This window comes from Pleurodeles waltl, chromosome 9 (assembly GCF_031143425.1).
Source record: "Pleurodeles waltl isolate 20211129_DDA chromosome 9, aPleWal1.hap1.20221129, whole genome shotgun sequence".
Classification (NCBI taxonomy): Eukaryota; Metazoa; Chordata; class Amphibia; order Caudata; family Salamandridae; genus Pleurodeles; species Pleurodeles waltl.
Genome location: NC_090448.1, coordinates 390,434,299 through 390,457,631, shown reverse-complemented (window position 1 = coordinate 390,457,631; position 23,333 = coordinate 390,434,299). Strand labels below are relative to the sequence as shown.

The 23,333-nt window shown below is 42.7% G+C and overlaps 1 protein-coding gene across 1 annotated transcript in view; it reads right to left on the bottom strand.

Annotated features, from left to right (window-relative positions):
- Window positions 1-23,333, bottom strand: part of TUT1 (terminal uridylyl transferase 1, U6 snRNA-specific) — a 533,529-nt gene that overhangs the window by 199,202 nt on the left and 310,994 nt on the right. Inside the window, exon 7 of the mRNA XM_069207048.1 lies at window positions 12,419-12,528. Coding sequence (XP_069063149.1) covers window positions 12,419-12,528 — 110 coding nt within the window. The remainder of the gene's footprint in view (window positions 1-12,418; window positions 12,529-23,333) is intronic.

Sequence of the window (23,333 nt, the reverse complement as noted above, 5' to 3'; positions counted from 1 at the left end):
GTCAAGAGATTCGTCCTGACTGGCACCGTAGGCAAGTCTAGGTTCAAGACCTCAGCCGCCCTACGCACCACCATAGCATAAGAAGCACCCTCCTCCGTAGCCACATTAGGAGGAGAGAGCATACCAGTATCTGGAGGTGTGTCCAGTCCACTGGCCTCCTCTCGATCCTCATACCAGTCCTGTTCCAGGTCATATTCCAAAGGGTCCTCAGACCCCTCCCATTCCTCTCCTGCGCCTGGCTGTTCTGTATAATGCTCAATGATCTTGGCCGAATCATCGTCGAAGTCTGAGTCGGTGTCGTACAACGTCGCTCCAGCTCATCCGGAATCAGGATGGGGCTACCACCGGTGGGCGCCGGTGGTGGAGGAAGCGTAGATGTTGGACCTGGCACAGGTCCGGATCGGGTATCCCCAACAGTGCCAAGGCCGAAACTGCCGACGTCAAACCCGAAGGGGCCCCTTTTGACCCCATTGGGCCTGAAGACCACCCGAGGGTGCAGTCAGCTCAAAAATGAGACACATGGCCTCGTAAAATTATTTTATTTGAGAGGGGGTCACTCCGGTCCCCGGAAAAGGGGGAAGATGCGAAGTGGACCCTGGCGACGCTCCGCAGAAGCGCGCTCGGAACGTCAACGGGCGTGACAAAGTCGAAGTCTGCTTGGACTTCTTCTTCTTGTGCCTCTTACCTGAATGATCAGACGACCTTGAGTGCGAGGAAGAGGACTTGGGGCTCCAGGAGCGGTGCTGCGACCTCCTCCTACTGCGGGACCATGATCTCCTCGGAGTCGTTCCGACCGAAGACAGCAAGAAGCTTGAGGGATCTCTCCCTCAAGGCCGTCCGAGCTGTGACCTGACAGTCTGAGCACCAGCTGGACTCGTGATCCTTCTCGAGGCACCAAAGGCAAACTCGGTACGGATCCGTCACCGACATGGTGCGATGACATGCACCACACAGCCTGAACCCAGTCTTCCTCAAAGACATGATTTCAAACAGTCAAAAAGGTGAAAAAACCTCGACTAACGTCGAAAGAAACGGTGGCTTTAATCCGTATCTTTGCTTAACCGGTGCGGAAGGAAAAGAACTGACGTACATGTGCCAAGGTGGCGTCTATATAGACAACCGTGACGTCACAGACGGCTCCAATGACGCTGGCGACACCACACAGAGCCGGACGACGCACGCGGATCCGAACGACGCCACCCGACAGCGAGCGCAGGGGACTGCTCAGCAGAAAATTCCAGATTCGCAGCCGACGCCAGGGAATTCTAAGGTAAGGAATCTGCAGCTAGAAGTCTCTATCAGATCTGTCATTTTACCACCGTTGCCTGGTGCTAAAGAAAATCGTTTTGTATCTATCGACAATGTCAAGTTACACCATGTGGCTGATCCTGCAAAGCAGACCATGAGGAGCAACCGGTAGTTCCGGTATCCATCTCACTACTGGTCAAGATGTTCCTCTACAAGTTTTGAACAGCAACGCTGACACCTCTCCGAGCTTGGGGAGGGTGGAAAATGATCTTGCATTAGTTCCACTAACATCTATTACAACAAACAACACAGAAATTGCTGATGCATTTGATTCAACTTCATCACAGACAGATGGCGTCATTTAGAGTGAACCACTGCTGGAGACACCTACCAGTTCTCTTCCTCCTCCAAATAAGGCTCCAGGTTTTGCACGAACTGCTTCTGGATATTTTGCCGACATCAATTACACATTCTGGGACTCATTTACCTCTTCTACGCCTGAACTGCCAAAAACATGTAAGCTGATAAAATGGCTTAAAACAAATTACTTTATTTTCCCATGGAACTATCTGCGGCTTTCCTTGACTATATTAACTTTCCTCCTTTGGATTTGCTTTGTTATTACTTTTTTACTAACAATACATTCCTGAAAGATCAACAGTTGAACTTGTGGATGAGGTCCTAAAACCCAATTTTTCTTCACACAAGGTCCGCAGAGACCGGTCTTTCGTGAACATTTCCGCTATACCAATTCCTGATGGGATTGTTTGGGATAAAGTCATATATGATATATACGGCCCCAAGGAGGTCATTCAAATACCATATGTGTTTAAACTTTCTATGAACGATGTAATAATACCTGGAGTTGTTTCTGATGACTGGGAAGTGAAAACAATTGATTCTATAATGACTGAATTGCAGTATTTTACTGTATTGGAAAGTGAGGATGTTTACCAATCCAAACAGAAGTATGGTGGCATGTTTTGCGATAATTATTATGAACACCATTTCATTCACAGAGCAAGTACCCCAAAGACTATTTTTAGTTATACACAATAGGAACTTTGTCCGACTCCACCACAAGGGAGTCCTGAAACATATTCTGAAAAATGTGCGTATTTTTCTTGGCACAATGTTAAAAATGCTGAGTCATATTATTTCAAATTGCCATTGATGTAAAATGTACATCTATTATTGACAGATACAAAATTAATGTATTCAAATTCCTTTGTTTCCGGGTTAGCTACAGAAGGCTATGAATATTATCTGCAGTCAATTGACCTAAAAAGTGTGTGGGGAACCAAAAATTGGCAAATAAGGGGAAAGGAAGCTTTATTTTAGAGCATGCGTGATACCGGTTCAAATGATATTTTTAAATGAAACTGTACAACAGACAAACTGCTCAGGCTTCGCAAAAATTAAGGAATTGTATGCGCCTAGTATTCCTGCCCCTGCAAAATGTTACCAATGGCAAAAATATATAAATGCAACTGAAGATCAGCTTGATGAATGGGTCCAGAAAGGCACATTTAATGCTTCACTTTCGTGTCCTGGTGGGTGGTTATTATGGCCAACAGAAACCAACGGGTGTCATAAACGTTTTATAAACTCCACAGGGGTTTTAGGACAAGTAGGCCAGACCCTCGGTATGTGCCACCTGCACATGCAGGTATAGTAACAACATGCAGTGTAGGGAAACTATGCCAGCAATGGTTGAAGATTTCCTCACTAGATGCTGTTAGAGAACACATCAGTCTCCTGTCTAATAAAACTGACTTACAGGATTTCCTGTTAGGCCCCAGAAAACAATGCAGGAAGCATTTCTTATATGCAGTCTATAATGAAATTTGGAAGCTTTCTCAACAAGAAGCTGATGCCCAGTTAATGCAAACAGATCAGGAAAACTTACAGAAGGCATTAGCTGTTGTAGATAATGGGATTAATACTCTGTCCGACTGGATATACACCTTAAACAACATTGTCTCTTCTGCAATAGACATCAAACAAAGTGGCATGTCTTCTTTACACCATGGACAGAGTCAACTAAGATCCATTATGCAGTTAGGTTGGACACTACAAGCACTAAAGGCAGGTCACGTTCCCTGGCAACAAGTTAGCGCAAGGGACATATCTTCCACATTTAATTTAATGCAACAACAACAGCAAATGGCTAAAAAGGAAGCGACTTATGTCATATTAAATATTGAAAAATTAGAAAAGTTGCATTTTATTGTGGCTGAAATACCATCTGCTGAGTGGTTAATACACGGGGTCATTATTCTGCCTATTTTAACACTTCAATTCACGTCCTGCTAAAAACACATTCCAGTGGGCAGATATGAAAGGCTAAGATACAGTTACATCCACGACGTGTGGGAGCTACCCTTCCCGTACCAATGTCTCGGCATGAAAGAGGTCCTTCTTAGCGGTAGTGAATGCAAGACTTTTGTCAGCCATTCAATGGTTTGTAAACAGCTGTCCTTGCACGGGCGTGTAATGCTTTGGCAACGAACTAGGCTTGTTATCTGAAGGGAGTCCCAGTCCCCTTGATTAGACCTGCATTCCAGGTGCTCTTGAATGGCAGCTATGTCCTCCTCAACAGTGAAAATTGTTGTGGGATGCGAGCCGGAATAGTTTATGTCGTTTCGGTCTCTAAGATTGTTACATGCTAAGGGAACGTACTTTTTCCTCCTACCCGACAGAGGGAAGTAGCTGAGATTTGGCCCCATATTGCTACTTCAAATGTAAATTTTGACAAGATGAGCAGACTCAAGGCTTTATTGTTTGAAAAACATGTAGTGCTCACATCTGCACATGAGACCTATGCGCTTCAGGTTGCAAGGTCATCAGCAGAGATACAGTCCCTTTTAAGTACTAACTTTCGGGGATACTTTGGTGAGCTTGTGGGACGAATATTTAATACATTCAGTACTACTGGAATCACAAATTTCTTCAAGGCTGTTGGTTCTGGTTTCATTCACACCTTCTCCTCAATTTTCAGCTTAATGCCTTGAGCCATCCACTCAATATTCTCCAGTGTTTTCGGAGGATTTCCGATTACTTTGGCTTTAATAGGTGGCATTTTGCTATTGCAACTTTTTCTGCACAGTGGCTGTCCCGTCACAACAAGGAGGACTGACAGCGCTTCCACCAGCACAGCTGTGTCGTGAACACATGATGCAGTACTTTTGAGCATCACTCCTGGAGCAATTGGAGTGTGACTGGTCTGTCATTCAGACCGGTTTTGCATTGTGTGCAGCCCACGTTTCCGTGCCTTTGGTGCGCGTTTGAACATGCACCGAAAGTCTGTTTTACTATGCAGTGCTTGCTTTCATTGGACGCTGATCTGTTGATGTTCTTGCTGAGGGCTCATTACCAGACATGCGCATTGCGGGTGCGTTTGCTATGGGAAGCTGCTTATGGACTGCCCTTCGTGGATGATGCAGCTCTAAACTCATTGTTGGGCACACCACGAAATACTGCTGCCTTGGCTGGAGCTCAGGCTTTGGAAGACGAATGCTCCTTGGTTTTCTTTGGTGATGAACTTCCTACTTTACCACCTGCCGAAGTGGAAGATTTCCTGTTTTCAATTATCCCGTATTCAATTGGCAACTTCCCAAATGACTCAGACTTTTGAAATTCGACTTTTTCTGGCGCACCATTCAACATTTTAAATTGTCCTTTTAATACATGCTCAACTGTCCTTTAACTTCTCATTATTGACATTCTTATATATATGCCTCAGTCTGAATTTTAGTCGCTTTTATATCAAATTAGGCTTTGAACCACCTTTCAACCAGCAAGGGGAGAGTGTTGTGTAGCCATTTTAGCTATAGTTTTACACACGTTATTGTAGCAAACTAGGCCTGCCACTGTGCACTTTAACCTAGACATATTTTATTCTGCTTTGTTTTTATTATTTTAACAGTAGCCACATTTGTGGTCTTGTTTTATTTTCTCTATCTAGCTGTTCCTTGCCTAGGCCAGCACTGCATTCTTAAACAAGACATTTCTTTCACTGTGCTTTTCTCAAGGCTGCAGTAAGATAGGTTGCCGGCAAAAGTGGTACGCTTTGTCTCTAATGTTCGCAGAAACATACACACTCTTACGTGGGTATCCTTTCTTAGAACATCAGCTATCTTATTATAAAAACACAACTTTGACCCATGTACATTAGAGGGAGATTCTAGCCAGATGGCCACGACTGTATGCTGATTTCTGAGTGCTTTGCTGCAGCTGCTTATGTAAACTACAGGCCTCTTGCTCAGGTATGAGGGATGATGTCTTACCAGGGGAACCTGAAGGGCAGAATTAGAACTTAACATGCTGTGCTCCAACATAGCCTAGGTAGGACTATGCTTAGCGATCTTAGTGACAATATGGTAGTGTTATTTTTATGCTTTACTCTCCTTGTCGAAATTTTAATCCTGTCATGCTTCATCGTCCTAGTTATTGCAGTACACGCTTTTTCTTAGATGCAGTTACTTTAATAAAACCTTATTGAACTATATTCTGCCACTGATTGTCCTTGCATATGTGAGACTAATGTAACTGAGAGAAACCGATATCATCTGAGTGACCACGATTTCCCTGAGGAGTCATTTGTGTCATGCGCTCGGTTGCCTAATCATCCCTGCTCTAGGGTGGAGTTGAGGCACTGCTAGTTAGCCAGGACAAAACCCTGATTAGGCCGATAGGTGTCACTTGTAGTGGGATCAGACTCAGTCCCCCACAGTGCAAGTGATTCTGCCGCCGAAATCCAGTAGTCTCATTAGGATAATGAGAGCCTACTCGACAGTATCGCCTCATCTCCTTTTGTACTCTTTCCTACTGTTCTAGAGGATCCCACTTCTCGCAAAAACTCCCAGACCTTTCACAAACTCATCTCAATGCTCCTTCAGATTCTTGAAGGATCCCAGATTCTTATTTTCATCATCATCAAGCAGGAGTCTAATTTCACCACCATTCTGTGAAACGTCAACGTCTGATTTCACAGTGCAATGATATTTATAGGTCGTACCAGACCCTTCATCCCTGACTATCAAAAGGCACCAGAATGCTTGTAGGGCCCCTCTTGAATCCACAGACCCTCTGTTGATCTAGTTTCAAATATTCATCTGTTGTAGTGTAATTTCAACATCCTTTCTAGGACATGTATGGTGTGTGGAGGTATGCATGTGTGCAACTGGATTGGTGAGTGCCGGAGTCCTTATGTACTGCACACAATTGGTGGTGGTGGGGGATCGTCTCCTTAGTGCTAGATGGGCAATGCCCTTCTCAGATATTTCAGTCTACATATACACACTCTACAGACTCCCTTCGCGGCCCCACATGGGGATCGGAGGTAGCCTTGAAAGATTTTTTTTTTGGTACACATTACCTCAGACATGGTAAACCCCACCCCTCCTATTTTCCTACATGTGACCATCTTCTATAGAAAACGGTCCTTGAAACCGAGCAAATCCAGATCCTCACTTAAGCCAGCTTTAAATGGTCTTGTTCTGGGCAGAAGGGTAAGAAGCCCCAAAATCAGACTTACAAAAGCAGGAAAAAAAAGGTCTTCTAAAATTAGCTCTCCCAGGGTTAAAAAGTGCAGCCCCTCTAAATTATTGTGGCAGTCTAGCTGTTGCTGAGAAGTATAAGTACTGGTAAAGAGCCTGTATACCCTCACGGGTAATTTGTGCGCTGTACAAATCGACATACCAAATAAAAATGGTTGAGTCAGTCAATGCTTTCTTCAACTTATAAATTCAAGAGCAACAAGGCCTGCACAAAAGCAGTGGACAGAAAATCAAAATAGACAGTATGGGGAACCTTTTGTGATTGCCATTCGCCCTCCAGACTGGGAACAAGTCTGGGAAGCCTTTGTAATAACTATGCTGCTTGACTTTAAGAAATGGAAGGGCTACTGGCCTGCACAAGGAAAAGGACTGCACTTGCCAGGATCTGTCCAAACAGATACAATTTAAGGACTAAACTGAATCGAAGAACTGAAACAACAAAGGATTTGCAAGATAAACCTAGTCCAGCTGCCCGGGAGAAAACAGACATTTCGATAAAGTAGCTGCTGCATCACCTTCATAAATCAAGATGGGTGGGCCTGCTTAATTTTCGATCCTTCCTTTGCCCATGCAATGCATACACACCTATTTCCTCAGTCTACTCTAATGAGACCAGGAAAGGTTGATCTTCATCCCCTGGTATCCATTGGTTACAGCAGTTTGTTTTGATCAAACCATTATTCTAGCCCTTACAGATTCAGTGGTTGAAGCCATGGTATCTCTTTCTTTCAACCAGAACAGCAGCTACTGGTGGCAATATGACTTGCTATGATTGCCCAAAGAAACAACCTCTAAATCAACCTACAGATTACTAGACACAACACTGCTTCAAAAATATACTGTTTGAGACAGATAGCAGGACTGATCCACTATTCTGTCGTTTGTTCCTCAACTATAATTTACAAACCCAGTTCAGCCTTTAACTAGTCCCAGATTTCCAGTGACCTGGACTGTGATCCATCGTGGCCACTAGTAGCCTGCCTTCTGGGTACAGCAACGGAGTGGCAAGGATTTGTGAGGGTGGGAATCATCTTATCTGGGTGGTGGGTTTGAAGACTATGGTGGTCATTAGGAGTTTGGCGGTTCTGCTCCGCCACGCCAGCGGTAACACCACTGACAGCGTAGCAGAGCAGGACCACCAAATTATGATCACGGCGGTGAATGGGCTGCAACTGCCTATAACGCCAGAGCGGTGGGACCACTGGGCCGAAGGTGTACCACCTTCGGCCCGGCGGTCCACCTTATACTGCTGACGGTATTATGAGTCTCCTTTCCGCTGGGGATTTCCTGGCGGCAACCCCATCAGGAAATCCCTGGGGGAAAGGATACTGGTGACAGGAATTTAACATTGTCACCATTATGCGACTCCGCCACCCCCCGAAACAGCCACAGCCCACTCTCCCACCCCTGAACCCCCAACCCTGAAGACACCACCCTCCCCTGCTCCCCTTACATACCCCCTATTCACGCATGCACACACACACACTTATACACCCACACATACACATTCACAAACATACACGCATCCACCCCGCGCCCGATGACATGCATTCACAGATACATGTACACACATGCCCACAAACACCGTCCCCTCCATTCACACACACTCACATCCCCGTTCACTCACACAACACTCAACTACCCTGCCTAACCTCTTCCCCTGTCGGACTACCACCTTACCTGCTCGCTGTGGTCGTCTGGGAGGGAACAGAGTCCATGGGACCTGCTCCACCAGCACCACCCCGTCACCACAACACCACCACGCGGATTACAAAGTTGTAATATGGCAGGTGGCGTTTTGATGACATTGCGGTGCTAGCGGAGCAACCTCCAATAGACCGCAGTCCGCCAGTATGGCTTCTGGCGGCTCTCCGTCCAATTTATGGTGGAGAGCTGCCAGGAGTCATAATATGGCAGTCTCAAGACCACCATCACTGGCGGTCTCCTAGCCGACGTGACTTCGGTGGTCAACTGTTTTGACCGCCAAAGTCATAATGGGGGCCAATATGTTTGGACTCGTTTTAGAAGGGATTCCTTTTCCCCAGGAGAACCTTTAGGTACGTAGAGCCTGGGGACTAGTATACCTGCCTGTATCTGGTTAATGAAACCCATTTATTTAGATTTGACAGGAAAGCTTCTGAACTTTGGTGATCTGCCTCGAAGAATCCCTCGCTGGTTCACTTTGACGACAGGGTTAATTTAAAAGACATTTTTAAATGCCTAATGGAAGGCAGCTATAAAAATATTTGGTGAGGGATCGATGGCCCAGAAGATGCTAAAACCCCTGGGTTCTCTTTGTATATCCCATTTCATGTTTTCCATTTTAGTAACCCGTTATTAAACTCATTAAAGACATTTAATTTATATAGTGCTATTTACTATGTAACATTGCATTCTAAGTTTCTAAATCCTGGAGTAAATGGACACTGCCCCTATAAGGTAGTTCTTAGTAATTGTGGTATACACTGTGACAAGGTGCCTAAATGGAGTTCAGTCTGGAGTGCAACCATACTTTTTGTAGTGCTAATACCAATGGTGAATGACAGTGACCACACTGAATGCTACATAGTAACCACTCATTGCCCCTATGACCTTAGAATCGGATTTCCAGCATAATGTTCAATGGAAAACAGGGACTCTAGCCTCTATATTAAGTAACGAGAATGTGGAAACAACTTGTATCTTGTTTTGCCTCTGTCATCTACTCCATTAAAAAATTAGTTGAGCTGTTACTTTTCTTCAAGGAAATATTGTTATTGGAATGTTTTGCTAAAATATTTCTCTCTTCTTCACACCACCCAACACTATTAATTTTCACACACACCTTTTTGCATTTTCTGCCCTCACACAACAATCTTTAGACGAAGAAAGGGGTGCAACTGTCTTATCAGTCTTTAATTTAATTATTACTGCCTCCTAAATTCATACATTAACATTGTGAACACAATTCCCCTTAGATGCCTTTACAAATGTTAACCCGGTTTTATGAATGAATATTCATAACGGTTATGCAGTATTAACTCGCATGTCCGTTTGTTTTATTTTGTTTTGTGATGTAAAACGGAGTGTAAATCAGAGACAATACCAATACATATTAGCTGGGTTCCCACCTTAGTAAATAGGCCTTGGATCAATACAGGGTCCTGGCTACGCAGTTGTTTTTTGAAAGCACAAAATGCTGGAAACTCAGTTTGGAATCGTAATCATATCATGAATATCTTCCATGGTTTCAGCTCTACAAAAACTAGTAACTCACTCAGGTTTGCACTCTGTCGATCCCACAGTGTTACACTACTAAGTGTGAACGTAATCATTAGTGTTGTGTATGGCTTCCACTGGAGGCCTTTATCATGAATAACCCAAACAGAAACCAGTCAGTCATTGCAGTGGCGTCACAACAGTGGTTAACCAAACTGGCTAAGGACTGTTGTGATGTTTCCCTGGGGAAGCCATTGTTTCACAGCCTTGCCCACACTTCCAGAGATACGAGAGGTGGTTGAACGGCGGTTTCACCCGCCCTCACCTACCACTCCCAAATCTCCACAGACCCAATAAGAAACAAGAGAATGCTACAAGGTCTGTGTGCCTGTGCCACCTACCGCCTCTCCTGCCAGCTGGAGTCTGCGGATCCATGTTAATAGGAGAAATACAACTGCACTTCCAAATGGCTTTCAGAGAGCCGCACTCAGCGCGTGCCAGCTCTCTACTCTCATAGCGAGACTGGGGAGGGAGCACAGCTTAAGTCTGTGAGCGGGTGGATTTGCACAGAGGGTGGTGGAGGAGGCCGGTTTATTTTTATCCAGTTTAGGGGTAGGGTGGTGATGGAGGATGTTTGCAGAGGGTGGTGGGAGTGGATGGAAGCCTGGTATTGTTTCGATACAATCTGTTTGAAGAGGGGACGTGGGAGGTATATGAAGAGGGTGGTGTGGGTGGCAGGAGGTCAAGTACTTATTTTTATGTTTAGAGACGGCTGGAGGGTTTCAGCGGGTGGTTGAGGAGGGGGGAGGAGATTTTTTTGGGGGGGGGGGGGGGGGGGGAGGAAGTAGTTAGATGGCTTTTTCTGTTTTTCAATGCCCCATTACTCCTCCACCCCTGTATATATGTTGGAAGCAGGGCCAGATGTTTTTTTTTGGGGGGTGCGGGCGGTACAGGCTAAAATTATAAACTGATAAAATGTGAACTACAGGGATGTTTTTCACCTTGGGGCTCGGAGTGTCAACATAGACTCGAGATTCGTTATCATTGTCTATTTGATGTCCCTTAGAACCCCTTGCTGAAAAACATTCAAGTAATTTACAGTCCCAGATCTACAATTCTATATATTATTATTATTATTATTGTTCCACCTTCGTTTAATTTTTACAAGCGACATTGGGTTTGCCTTTTTAGAATATCCCCACGGTCTAATGGGTTTGTAAATAATGGGCCACAGGAAAAGGAGCAAATATGGACAGGTCTCTTGTAGGATCATGACACTCAGGATACTGTCAACTTTCTTCCAATTGTTGAAATCAACAGTTAACTGGGTATTTAACATCATGCACGTAAAAAGCACATTTTAAATTGTCGCCAATCAAAACCAAAATAATAAATAAAAATAAAAATTTTGATATTCATGTCGAAGAGTTGTGTGTTCTCTTCATAAGCATTTTGAAATTCACTAGTACACTTTTTCATAGGTTGTTCAAATTTGAGGATAATATTCTAATAAATGAGGCTTAAATAGGGACTACACAAGGGTAAAATTTACTTTTGAATCCAACTTTAAACGCAACCTTTAAAGTTTGATTACTGCTCAATTAAAAATGCTTTGTAAACTGCAGTATGGTACTGTGCATAGGGTTTAGCTTGTTTGCTCTGTACAAACAAGATCCTGTACTTAGTTATCTCCTACCGATCATCCCACGTGCGAAACTTCCTTCCACCACTCACAGACTATGGGCCTGATTTAGACCTTGGTGGAGGGGTTACTCAGTCGCAACGGTGACGGATATCCCGTATGCCAAAATCCAAATACCATAGAAACCAGGGCTGGACTGGCTGTAGTGAGCATCGGGTGTTTTCCCGGTGGGCTGAAAGGGTGGAGGGCAGTCTTTCACCACTGGTGGCCGGTTTTGTTACTGGAGGCCGGAATTGCAGCAGTGCTGTTATATGCCCAGTAACAAAAGAACAAAAGCAGCAGTGTTTTATCTCCTCCCACGGCACCCCGACCCAGGGGCTGATCTGACAAAATTGCCAGGGCTGCTTTGGGTTTCCAATTCAGCCCTGTAGAAAACAATGGTATTAGGATGTCGGCAGATAGGATATCAGTCACAGTTGTGACGGAGTAACCCCCCTGCCGAGATCTAAATCAGGCCCTATGCCATTACTAACTACCCTCTGAAGAGCTCCATTAAACTGGCTGTTAAATTTATTTTTGCCTAACTGATAACCAATCTTCTTATCACACAACTTAAAAATCACCCTTTTTGGTGCTATAGCAAACATCTTTACAAACTTCAAGTATAAAAATCTACTTTATTTTGCTGACCTGAGGCGTGAATGACTTCCGTCCTCTCTATTCCCTTCCTTATCTGGTAGACGAAAGACAAGTACAAAACGTCTCTTACCTGCTAGCAACTTTTGTTTGGCCCAGTAGCGCAAAGTGTAGACCAGTGGCCGCAGCCGCTCTTCTGTCTCTGTGCACAGCTTCAGGAATCTAGTGTTGCACAGTGCCAGCCTGTAATAGAAAGGAAATTTCAGTTCAGATCTTAGGAAAGTGGCTCCATATAGTAACACAGTTCACCTGCTTTAGACCTTAACCAGCAATCAGATTCAGGGCGCAAGGTTTCAGCAGTGAAACATATTCTTACTTCTAGTTACCAGACATAGGCCACCAATGTGCAGTTAGACACTGGCAGATCGTGAAGAGAACACTTAAGGCCAGCAACAGGGTTAATTTCATATTTTCCTACCATCACTTTACATGCTCCTTGACCACTTCTCCCAACCATGTGTTAATGAACCCATACACCTGACTAGTTGAATAGAGCACTGAATCCACCCCCCATAGACATCACTGAAGAGCACCCCAACCTCACTCGCGCAATCATACCATAAGTTACCTCACACAATTATCTCAGACTCTAAAAAAAACTGCACCCCAAACTCCCATTTAGTTGTGGTCCATGATGAGTGCTGAACCACATCTCATTTGCTGCACTTCACTGCACCTACAAGATCTTTACTAACTTACAACCCAAGAGCCTGTGGAGTTGCACTGACCCCACAACTCATGCTGAAAGTAACCTCAAGCTCTGCTAAATTGCGCCTGTGATCACAGCAACATACTGAGGTCAAGCTGAAAAGAACCACACCTACAGTTATGTCAAATCGTTCGCCCTCAAGCCCCTTAGGCCATGAGCCAGAACCCCAAATTCAGGCCATTGGTACCACTCGGGGAGGATGGGTTTCAACATGATTTCCTGCAAGGTATGGAGGCCTAGAGATGGAAAATAGTGATAGCAAGTAATCACTCTTTGCCTTTTGTCTGATGTTATTGGATTAGCAACCACAGCCAAAAATAATAATGGTTTTCATATTTTTGATAAATAGCATACAAATTCATCATTACATGTGGAAAAATTAATCTAATTCCAACAGATTGGTTAAATCCAAAATAATTTAAAAATAAATATGATTATAAATTGTAATAATAACAGTCCTTAAAATAACAAAAATACCTCATTGTATTCCTCATATATTGATATAGATTATATGCCATATTTTCATTTACAATTTCAAATAATATCAGTCACATGTTATATAGGCACTGTATGTCATGAGTCAACAGAAACACAACTTTATCATTCACATTCATAAACATCTTCTTCTGAGTAGATGCCATCATTCTCTGCAGCCGTTTGATTTTCACAGGCCAGAAGTCTGCACGTCAGTGCACTTGAGGTCATTCAGACAGCAGACAAATGATGGCAGTTCCTAATGCAGCTGAAAGCTAGTAGATCTAAGCCCGCCTGAGGTGTTGGCTGCCCCTCCATCCAGTCCACTACCAGTCACTATGCTCACTTGTGCTTTTCCAACTTCCACCCTCTCCTAATTGGACTAAGTGTCTGTGGATCATTCAGAAGACATCTCTTGCTTATAGCGGTTTGATAATCCACATGTTTGGCATGTTTCTTCAGGTAGTCCCTGCAAGCTGGAAGTTGATGACTGTCTATCTCACCCCTCTTTGAGCAGAACAGGTGATATCTCAAGTCATTCACTTGACAGACCAAAGATTTTGGTGCATACAGCAAGCACAAGAATTGCTTCAATTTGTCCATTAGTACTTCAGAGAGATCCCATTTGTCTCAGAGTTGCAAAAATGTTTCCTGTGAGTGTGTGTTGGCAGATAGGAGTTTGAATGCACTTAATTTTCCTTTGCCCGCAAATGCATTGATTGATTGATTGATTGATTGATTACTGTGTCACATCTGGTAAATGTATGGAGACCAATCATAGATCGACAAACACTTACACAAAGAGTTAAAGCTATTTTCCCAAAGTCAAGGACTTGCATGTGTATTTTAGTTCCACATTTCAGAAACAATTAGCCACGATTCTGTCATGGCATCCGAAACACATAATAAACACAGTGTCATACGAGCTTAACATTACTGACTCATAACCCTCGTTAGCAGTGTGTGCAGCATGCAGCAACAAACAACCATTAGGTTCTTTGTGTGTACTGTTGAGATTAGGCACTTCATGGCTCCCTTCAGATGTGATTTTGTAGCATTTATCTTCACAGTTTGTAAATAGTGTTTTAGTGTCAAGTTTTACAAAATACTCTGGTTTTCTCCATTCGTTAACAAGAAATGAGATGAGAGTTGCTTTATTCCTTACGTGGCTTAGGAATTCCCCCCACTGTCTGCCAATGTGGGAATCTGAGATGCACTGTAAATGGTGCCTGAGTATTTTCCCTCTGATTGTCCTTTCGCTGTCTTTAATATACGTCTCATTGAACGTAACAAAGACAACATTGATTCTTTGACTCCTAATTCCTTCCCGCAAAGCCATGGACAAGACAGACATAGCAACCTCACCAAAGTCTGATTCCTCTCCTTTTACTCTCTGAACAAATACTGTAAGGAAATGCCTCCTTGGCATGGTTACCCCCTGACTTTTTCCCTTTCCTGATGCTAAGTTTTGATTTGAAAGTGTGCAAAAAGAGATAATTCTAATGCTCTATTTTGTGGTAGTGTGGTCAAGTAGTAGGCTTATCAGAGGGTAGTGTTAAGCATTTGTTGTACACACACGGGCAATAATTGAGGAACACACACTCAAAGACAATTCCAGGCCAATAGGTTTTTATATAGAAAAATATATTTCCTTAGTTTATTTTAAGAACCACAGGTTCCAGATTTACAAACATTACTTTAAATGAAAGGTAGTTCACTCAGGTATTCTAGGAACTTTGAATAATCACAATAGCATGTACAGTTTTGACAAAAATGGCAATAAGCTATTTTAAAAGTGGACACAGTGCAAAAATCAACAGTTCCTGGGGGAGGTAAGTAAATTTTAAGTTCACAGGTAAGTAAAACACTTACAGGGTTCAAAGTTGGGTCCAAGGTAGCCCACCGTTGGGGGTTCAAGGCAACCCCAAAGTTACCACACCAGCAGCTCAGGGCCGGTCAGGAGCAGAGGTCAAAGTGGTGCCCAAAACACATAGGCTTCAATGGAAATAGGGGTGCCCCGGTTCCAGTCTGCCAGCAGGTAAGTACCTGCGACTTCGGAGGGCAGACCAGGGGGGATTTGGGCACCACTTTGACCTCTGCACCTATGGCAGTTTCAACCTCAGGACCAAACAGTTTTTTTTATTTTATTGAAAGGCATATTCAGCACTGGCTACTGTATTTCTGGCTTGAAACCAGAGGAACGTAGCCATGCGTGTCTGCGTATGGTGACAGCAGTATTAACGCTTCCAGCTGCTGTATCTTCAGCATCAAGGGCAGACCGTATTTGGTTGTTACTTATGGCCTGATCCTCCTCAACAATCTGTTGTGCTCTCTTTTGGTGTTCTTTTGGCAGGTGTTGTAGGAGTTCCTGCATCTCGTCCCACTGGGCTCTATCATACCTCGCTAGCAAGACTTGCGAGTTTGCAATTCGCCATTGGTTAGCAGCTTGTGTTGCTACTCTCTTGCCAGCAGCATTGAATTTTCTCCTCTCTTTGTCAGGGGATGGAGCATCCCCTGACGACTGGCTATTAGCCCTCTTTCTGGCGGCACTGACAACCACTGAGTCTGGAGGTACTTGGTGAGAAATGTAATCAGGGTCTGTAGGTGCAAGCTTATATTTTTTGTCAATGCGTGGTATTAAAACCCTAGCTTTGCCTGGCTCAGTGAATATTTCATCTGTATGCTTAATCATGCCAGGTAGCATTGGGAGGCATTGATATTGTGAGTGCATGAAGGATAATGTGTTAAAAAGGAAATCCTCTTCTAAAGGTTCACTGTGCATAAGCACCCCATGGTACGCTGCTGCCCTATAATAACCTGCGTGTATGCTGTAGTGTCTTCTGGTGGAGAAGGTTTGGAAGTGTATAAGTCAGGGTCATTGCCAGGAATAGGATCCGGATCATGGAGATCCCAACGATCAACCGTATCACCATGAGAATATTGTGAATGAGTTGGTGAAGGCAAACGTGGTGGGCTAGTGGGTGGTGGTGAAAAAGAAAGTTGTGGTGAAGAGGGGGAGAAGTATGGATAGGTAATGGCTTCTCCTTCAGTTTAAAAACGGAAATGGTGGTAATTATACAAATACTAATGGTGGTGGAGCAGTATCTAAATGTTCTTGCAAACACAACTTTCTCTTGGTCTGTACAGGAGGTGCAGTAATTATTCTGCCAGTCTTTTTATGGATTTGAATCATCGATTCTCTCTCATCCATGATTTCAAGGTCGGGTTGAATCTCTATGTCCTCAGAAACATGATCAGATGGTCTGTATGACTGTTCCGCAAGTGGTTTTGAGCTCTGCTTAAGACGGCTCAAAAGTCATTGTTGTTCTGAATAAGAAGATTTTTTCGGCTCCGAAGACGGTAGTTTTCTCGGGCCTGAAAATACAGCCAGTTGTTTCTGCTCTGAAGCAAGGTGTCAAGGCTTCGACTCCGAGGAGTGGGGACGCCGACTCGGTTCAGAAGTTGAGCTTTTGTTGGACTTGCTCGACTCCGGTATGGACGGGGGTGTGGCCTTTTTCGGCGCTGAACCCGAAGGTCGGTCAACGAGAATCTTCTTTCCGGTTGAACCATGGCTCTCTGGTGGTGGTGCACCCAAGGCCTTGGAGGACTTTTTCTGAGTGGGCATAGAGGCAGTCGTACTCGCGTGCTGACCAGCAGTGATGGGTCTATCTTCTTCAGAGTCGGTGTCTCTGATGGAAACTGCTGTCTGCGCCTGTTGTTCCTTCATGGTGTCGAGATGTTCGGTACTCTTCGACACCATTTCCAGTCACCTGGCTCTCCGATCATGCAGGGTCTTTTTGGATCGAAACGAACAACAGGCCTCACAATCCTCTTCTCTGTGATCGGGGGAAAGACACAGATTACATAAAAGGTGTTGGTCTGTGTATGGAAATTTCACATGGCATCGGGGACAAAATCGAAATGGAGTCCAATCCATCAGGCTTTGACGTGGTAGGCCCGAACAGGCCTGAGTCAGGCGCACGCACCCAGAAGTGCGAAATTTAGTTTTCAACAGTACTACTGGTTCGAGTCTAAGTGGACACGCAATCAAAACAAAACTGACGATCGAAGAAGTTTTCTAAAGTTCCCGATTCAAAATCTTGGAGCGAGAGGAAACCTGTCCGAACCAGACAGCGGAAAGAAAACAATCTAGCTACGGAGTTGATGCCCATGCACAGTATGACCGAGTGGAGGAGTCTCTCGATCCCGTGACTCCAAAAAGACTTCTTTGAAGAAAAAACCACTTGTAGCACTCCAAGCCCAACACTAGATGGAGGAATAATGCATAGCATGTGTATCTGCAGCTACACATACTATTGAAAATATATATATATATATATGTGTGTGTGTGTGTGTGTGTGTGTGTGTGTAAAAGGAAGAGAATTGTCCTGACAAGCGTGTTGTGGCGCACTTATTTCACCGGTGGTACTGATTTAAGGCAGGACGTCCGTATTTCAAAAGAAGGGGATTTCTCTTTCACTTTGTCAAGAGAAAAGAACCGCACTCCGTCGTTGTGTAATTAATGATTAAACTTTTATTCCATTTGTGGGATTACAAACAAACAAGACAGGAATCCCCGGACGCGTTTCGGTCACACCGGACCTTGTTCACAGGTGTTTCCTGTGTACTCATTTAGCGCTTTAAATAAAATACCTAGACTCAACAGAAAAAATACTACTAAAATTGCACCCAAACATCAAAAAAATCAAAAAATGCTCCTTAACATCACAAAATATATACACTTTAGCAAGAAAAAACAAAAACTTTTTTTACTAATGTTCTTCAAACAACAATAATATTGTTACAAAAATCCGAGATGTTTGTCTCCTAAATTTCCCATTTGCTATGTCTTCTGGTAGATGTAGTTTATAACATCTCCTCAAATAAATTAAATTGTTTTAACATGTATTATTTTAGATTTTGTTTCTTGAATTGATTGAAAAACAATATTAGAACAGTTCTAGAGGTGTTTTAACATACTGCATGGAGCCTCATTAATTCTTAATTAATAGAATAGGGATCATATTCATTTCTTGCCTATAATAGCACAATCTCCAAAAATCTATTTTAACAATGGCCCGCACTTAATCCTACACCTCTGAAGTCAGTATATTTTGATGTTATTACTGCAATAAACTTCTATTTTTGGCGCCAAAAATATATATATGTCCATCATAATAATAACTAAGAAAGACAGAGAGAGAGAGGAGGTGAGAAAGAACAGGGGGGGGGGGGGGGGGAGGAGGAGAGTATGACGGGTGGGAAAGTGAAGGGTGAAGCAAAAGCCTATAATTCTTCCCTCAGAAATAAAAGAATGGAATAATATTTTCTTCTCTTTTCTCTTTACTAACATATAGGCCAAAACAAACCCCCAAGGAGAAGCCTCTTAAAAATTATGAAATTCAGTTAGACAAATGGCAAGCTTTTTAACCCTTATAGGTGTACAAATAACTCTTCATCCTGGTTTAAACCTAACGGAGTGAGAGATCGGATATCCAGTATGTATCTGGATTCCAGCTGGCGTAATTTCTTTTCTCTATCACCACCGCGCTCCAGTTTTGGTACCTGATCAATTGCATAAAATGTCATGAGTTCCCACTTGCTATCATGTTTTTGTTCCAGGTGTCTCGCCGTTGCATAGCTCCTATCTGTATTGATAGTTGCTTGAATATGTTCTAAAATTTGCTTTTTAGTTTCACATATAGTACTGCCAATATATTTCAGCCCACAAGGGCACTCAATCACATATACTGTGAAACGACTTTTACAATTCAAATGTTTGCGTATCACTCTCTCCATGCCAGTATTTGTAGAGTACTCTTTCTTGTTCACACCAATTTTACATGCCTTACAGCTACTGCATTTCCAAAAACCAGGTTTCTGTAACCAGTTTGTTTTTCTAATTTGGAAATGACTGTGTGTTAATTTGTCCCTTAGATTTGCTGTTCTTCTAAAAGTCATTTGTGGGTATTGTCCCATAATTTCTCCCACTGTTGGGTCCATAAGTAAAATTGCCCAGTGACTCTCCAAATTTTTTTCGAACTTGTGTGGCACTCTGAGAGTATGTAGTTATAAACCTCAACTGCTGTTGTTTGGAATGTTTAGTAACTTAGTTACCACCATGCATTAGTTGTTCTCTTGATGATTGTTTCAAACGTTTCTTCGCTACAGCTAAACATTTGTTCGGGTATTGTCTTGCCAGGAATCTGTTCTCCGATAATTTTAAGTGCTCCTCACACTCTTTTGGTTCTGAACAGATTTTCTTTATTCGTAAGAATTCACCATAAGGGATATTCCACTTTGTTCGTGGTGGGTGAAAACTATTAGCATGTAGTATAGAATTTGTGGCTGTTATTTTTCTATGTAATGAGGTTTGAATTGTCCCCTCTTTGACATAAATTTCTGTATCTAGGAAAGTCACACGTGTTGCACTGATGTCATAGGTGAAATTCAGTTTTGCTGCATTAGAATTCAAAATCTTAAAATATTCATCAAATTCTAGCTCAGTGCCATCCCAGATCAGAAAAAGGTCATCAATGAACCTCAGCCAGATCACTACTTTTTGTTGATAAGTCTCATTCTCTTCTGCCCAAGCGATTCGCTGTTCAAACCAACCCATTGTCAAATTAGCAAAGTTTGGGGAGAAAGAAAAACCCATTGCAGTGCCCTTTATTTGCAGGTATAGTTGTTGATTAAACAGGAAATAATTATTAGTTAAACAAATGTTGATCATTTCCAACAGCATCTCATTATGTTGATAAAAACGTATATTCCTTTGGTCAAGGAAGAATTTGCATGCCTGGATCCCTACATGATGTTCAATATTTGTGTAGAGTGAGACCACATCCATCGTTACTAATTTGTAGGTATCCTGCCAGGGTATGCCTTCCAGTTGCAACAATAGGTCTCCTGTATCACGCAAATAGGAGTTCAAATTTCTTGCTAAAGGTGCTAAGAAGAAATCAATATATTCTGACATAGGTTCTAATAAGGATGCTTTGGCTGATATTATTGGTCTACCCGGTGGATGTTGCAAGTTTTTATGAATTTTAGGGAGGAAGTATATTGTTGGAATTACAGGATGTTCCACTTGTAAGTATTTGGCCTCTACTTGATCAATGAGACCTAGATTTTCCCACCTTACAATACACAGATTTATCTCCTCCTTCAATTTTATTGGTGGGTTCCCAATAGCATGTGCATAACATGTTTTGTCTAACTATTGCCGCATGGCTTCTTTCATATAATCCTGTTTATTTTGTATTACGATGTTTCCACCTTTATCAGCAGGTTTGATTTCCACCGTTGTTTCCATTTGAAGTCTGTGCAGCGCGTGTTTCTCTGGTATCGTTAAATTCTCCACTTTTTTATTCCAGTTCTTTTCATAAAGATCATGAATGACCATCTCCGCGAATAGGCCAGGCCAGCCCCAAGAGGTTTCACTATGTCACTTGCTTCCACTGGTTTGTCTCCTAGGTCTAAGTTCACAACAGTCATCAAAGTATCTTTATCTCCCACAGTTAAATCATGCTCATATGGTAGTGGGTCAGTTTTCTCTTTCATTTTGGCTTCTGCAAATGTTTGTGCAAGTTTAATTTTACATATATACTTGTAAAAATCTATTTGTGTTCGTACTAAATCCAGATCAGTAGATGGGCAGAATTGTAACCCCTTTTTTAGGACAGATTCCTCTGATTGGGACATTTCTCTGGTAGAAAGATTAATGATGTTTAACTCTTGAAAATTGCAGCTGTTTGTGCCCTGGTTTTTCTTTGTCTTCCCTCTTTGTCCCCTTCGTGTGGGTTTATTCCTTTTGCGCCCCGTCCTCTTCCTCTCCCTCTTGTTTTCACTTGCTGATCTTTGGATTGTTGTTGGAGGGCGAGGCGCATCTCATTTAACAAAGTTAGTTTTGCTCCTTGTGTATTGGGGGAGCTTGATTCTCCTTCACTGGAGTTGACCTTGATTCATTACCTGATTTATCCGATTTTTCGATTTGAGATACATCGATTTGTTCTTTCAACTTTGCATTTTGAAATCTCCTTGCAAAGGTAAAAATTCTCCCCTCTTCATAATCACTTTTATCCCTTTGGAATTTAGTTTGTTTGCATGTTTTCACAGTCTCCTCATGTTGTTGAATTTTTACAGCCATTTCACTCCTGATTTTGCTCTCTTCTTCAGTTAGCTTTATGCCCTCAATTTCTTGTTCTAAAACTCTCAATTGGTTTTGAATCTTATTCAGTGCTATTTCCGCATGTTTGATTAGTATCAAAACTATCCCTTTGATGAATCCAAAATATGCGCACCCCACTCTTCCAATAATTCACTGCTTGCATCTTGATGACTGGGCATGATGCCTATTCGCAGGCCCCTTGGAATTCTATTCACTTCAATATATTTCCTCAAGGTAAAAAGTTCCCACCATTTATTAATCTCTTTCCGGGATAGCTTCTCCCATTCACGTAATTTCATCTTCACACCACCATAACTCTGCGCCACTCCACTGCTTTTGCCATTAAGGTTAGAACTCCCCATTACTTCATTGAAGATCTCTGCAGCTGATGCAGTTCACCTAGCTTCTCTTTCCTCCATTATTCATAAAACGTTTTTTTGCTTGTTGATCCCACTAGTGTACTTAACTTTTTTTTTTAATTCACTTCCTGTGCACAAACGACCACCCCTTTTGTCAGCATCTATGGGTTCCCATTATCATATATGCTTAAAGGGGTACCGTATTTAACCATCAAGGGTAGAAAAGCAAGATACTGTGACACTTATTCCTTTTCGTACAATGGCAGATAATAAAGTTTCGAAGTGATTCATTTAGGCAGTGCAAAGAAAAAAAGGGTGTCCCAGAACATAATTTTCCACCAATGCATTTTCCAAAGAGTTTGTACTCTGCCGTAGTGGTAAAATGGCTGAACGGATTTTATTGGAAATTGTCAGGAATGTAGATTATGGCACGCAGATGATCCTTTTTGGTAGTAGATGTAATTTTGTTAAGACATTTTAAAGTTATAAGACACTAAACTTGGTGATAAATAGGCCTAAACCACAGTAATTATGCAGTATGCTGCAATACTTCCAGATGATGAAGCAGTATATGATTAGGTAATAACTGACTTTATAAATGTAAAAGGCAGTCATGTTGTTTAGCCCATACTTAGTCTGAGTTGTGGGTGTAACAGTGAAATATAGTATAGTACTGTTTAATAAAAGCATAGGAAGGCTTTTGGCATTTTAGGTAAGTGTGTCAAGGTAGGTAAAATTAGTTTTATTACTTTATAGATTTTTATATAAAGGTTTCAGCAGTACTGCGGTACTACCCAGAAAGTACCATATTACTTAAAAAAAAAAAAAAAGAAAAATAATTAAAAAATACACTCTGCTACACCATACTTAACCCCTTGGGTGCCTTGGACGTAACGGTTACATCCTGAGCAGCAACGCTCAGGTGCCCAGGATGTAACCGTTATGCCCTGCACCCGGCCTTTGGGGGAAGCGCTAACGCTCCCCACGAGGGCCTCCCACCTCCCTTCCATGGGCAGGGATGGAAGGGGAACCGCTTCCCCTTCCACATTCCTCCTCCTTCCCCCTCCCTGTGACGTCTCATAGGAGGCCACCCCCATCACACTGGAAGCTCGGCTTCCAGCGCAATAATTTAGAAATGCTTTGCATTTCTCTTCCGATCCTGGGGGTGTGGGCAGGCAGAGGCATCAAAGGAAAGGAAAAGCTTTTCCTTTCCTTTGATGACTCTCTGAGCATTTCGATCGGGCTGCAGAAATGCCCACTAGACACCAGGGAGTTT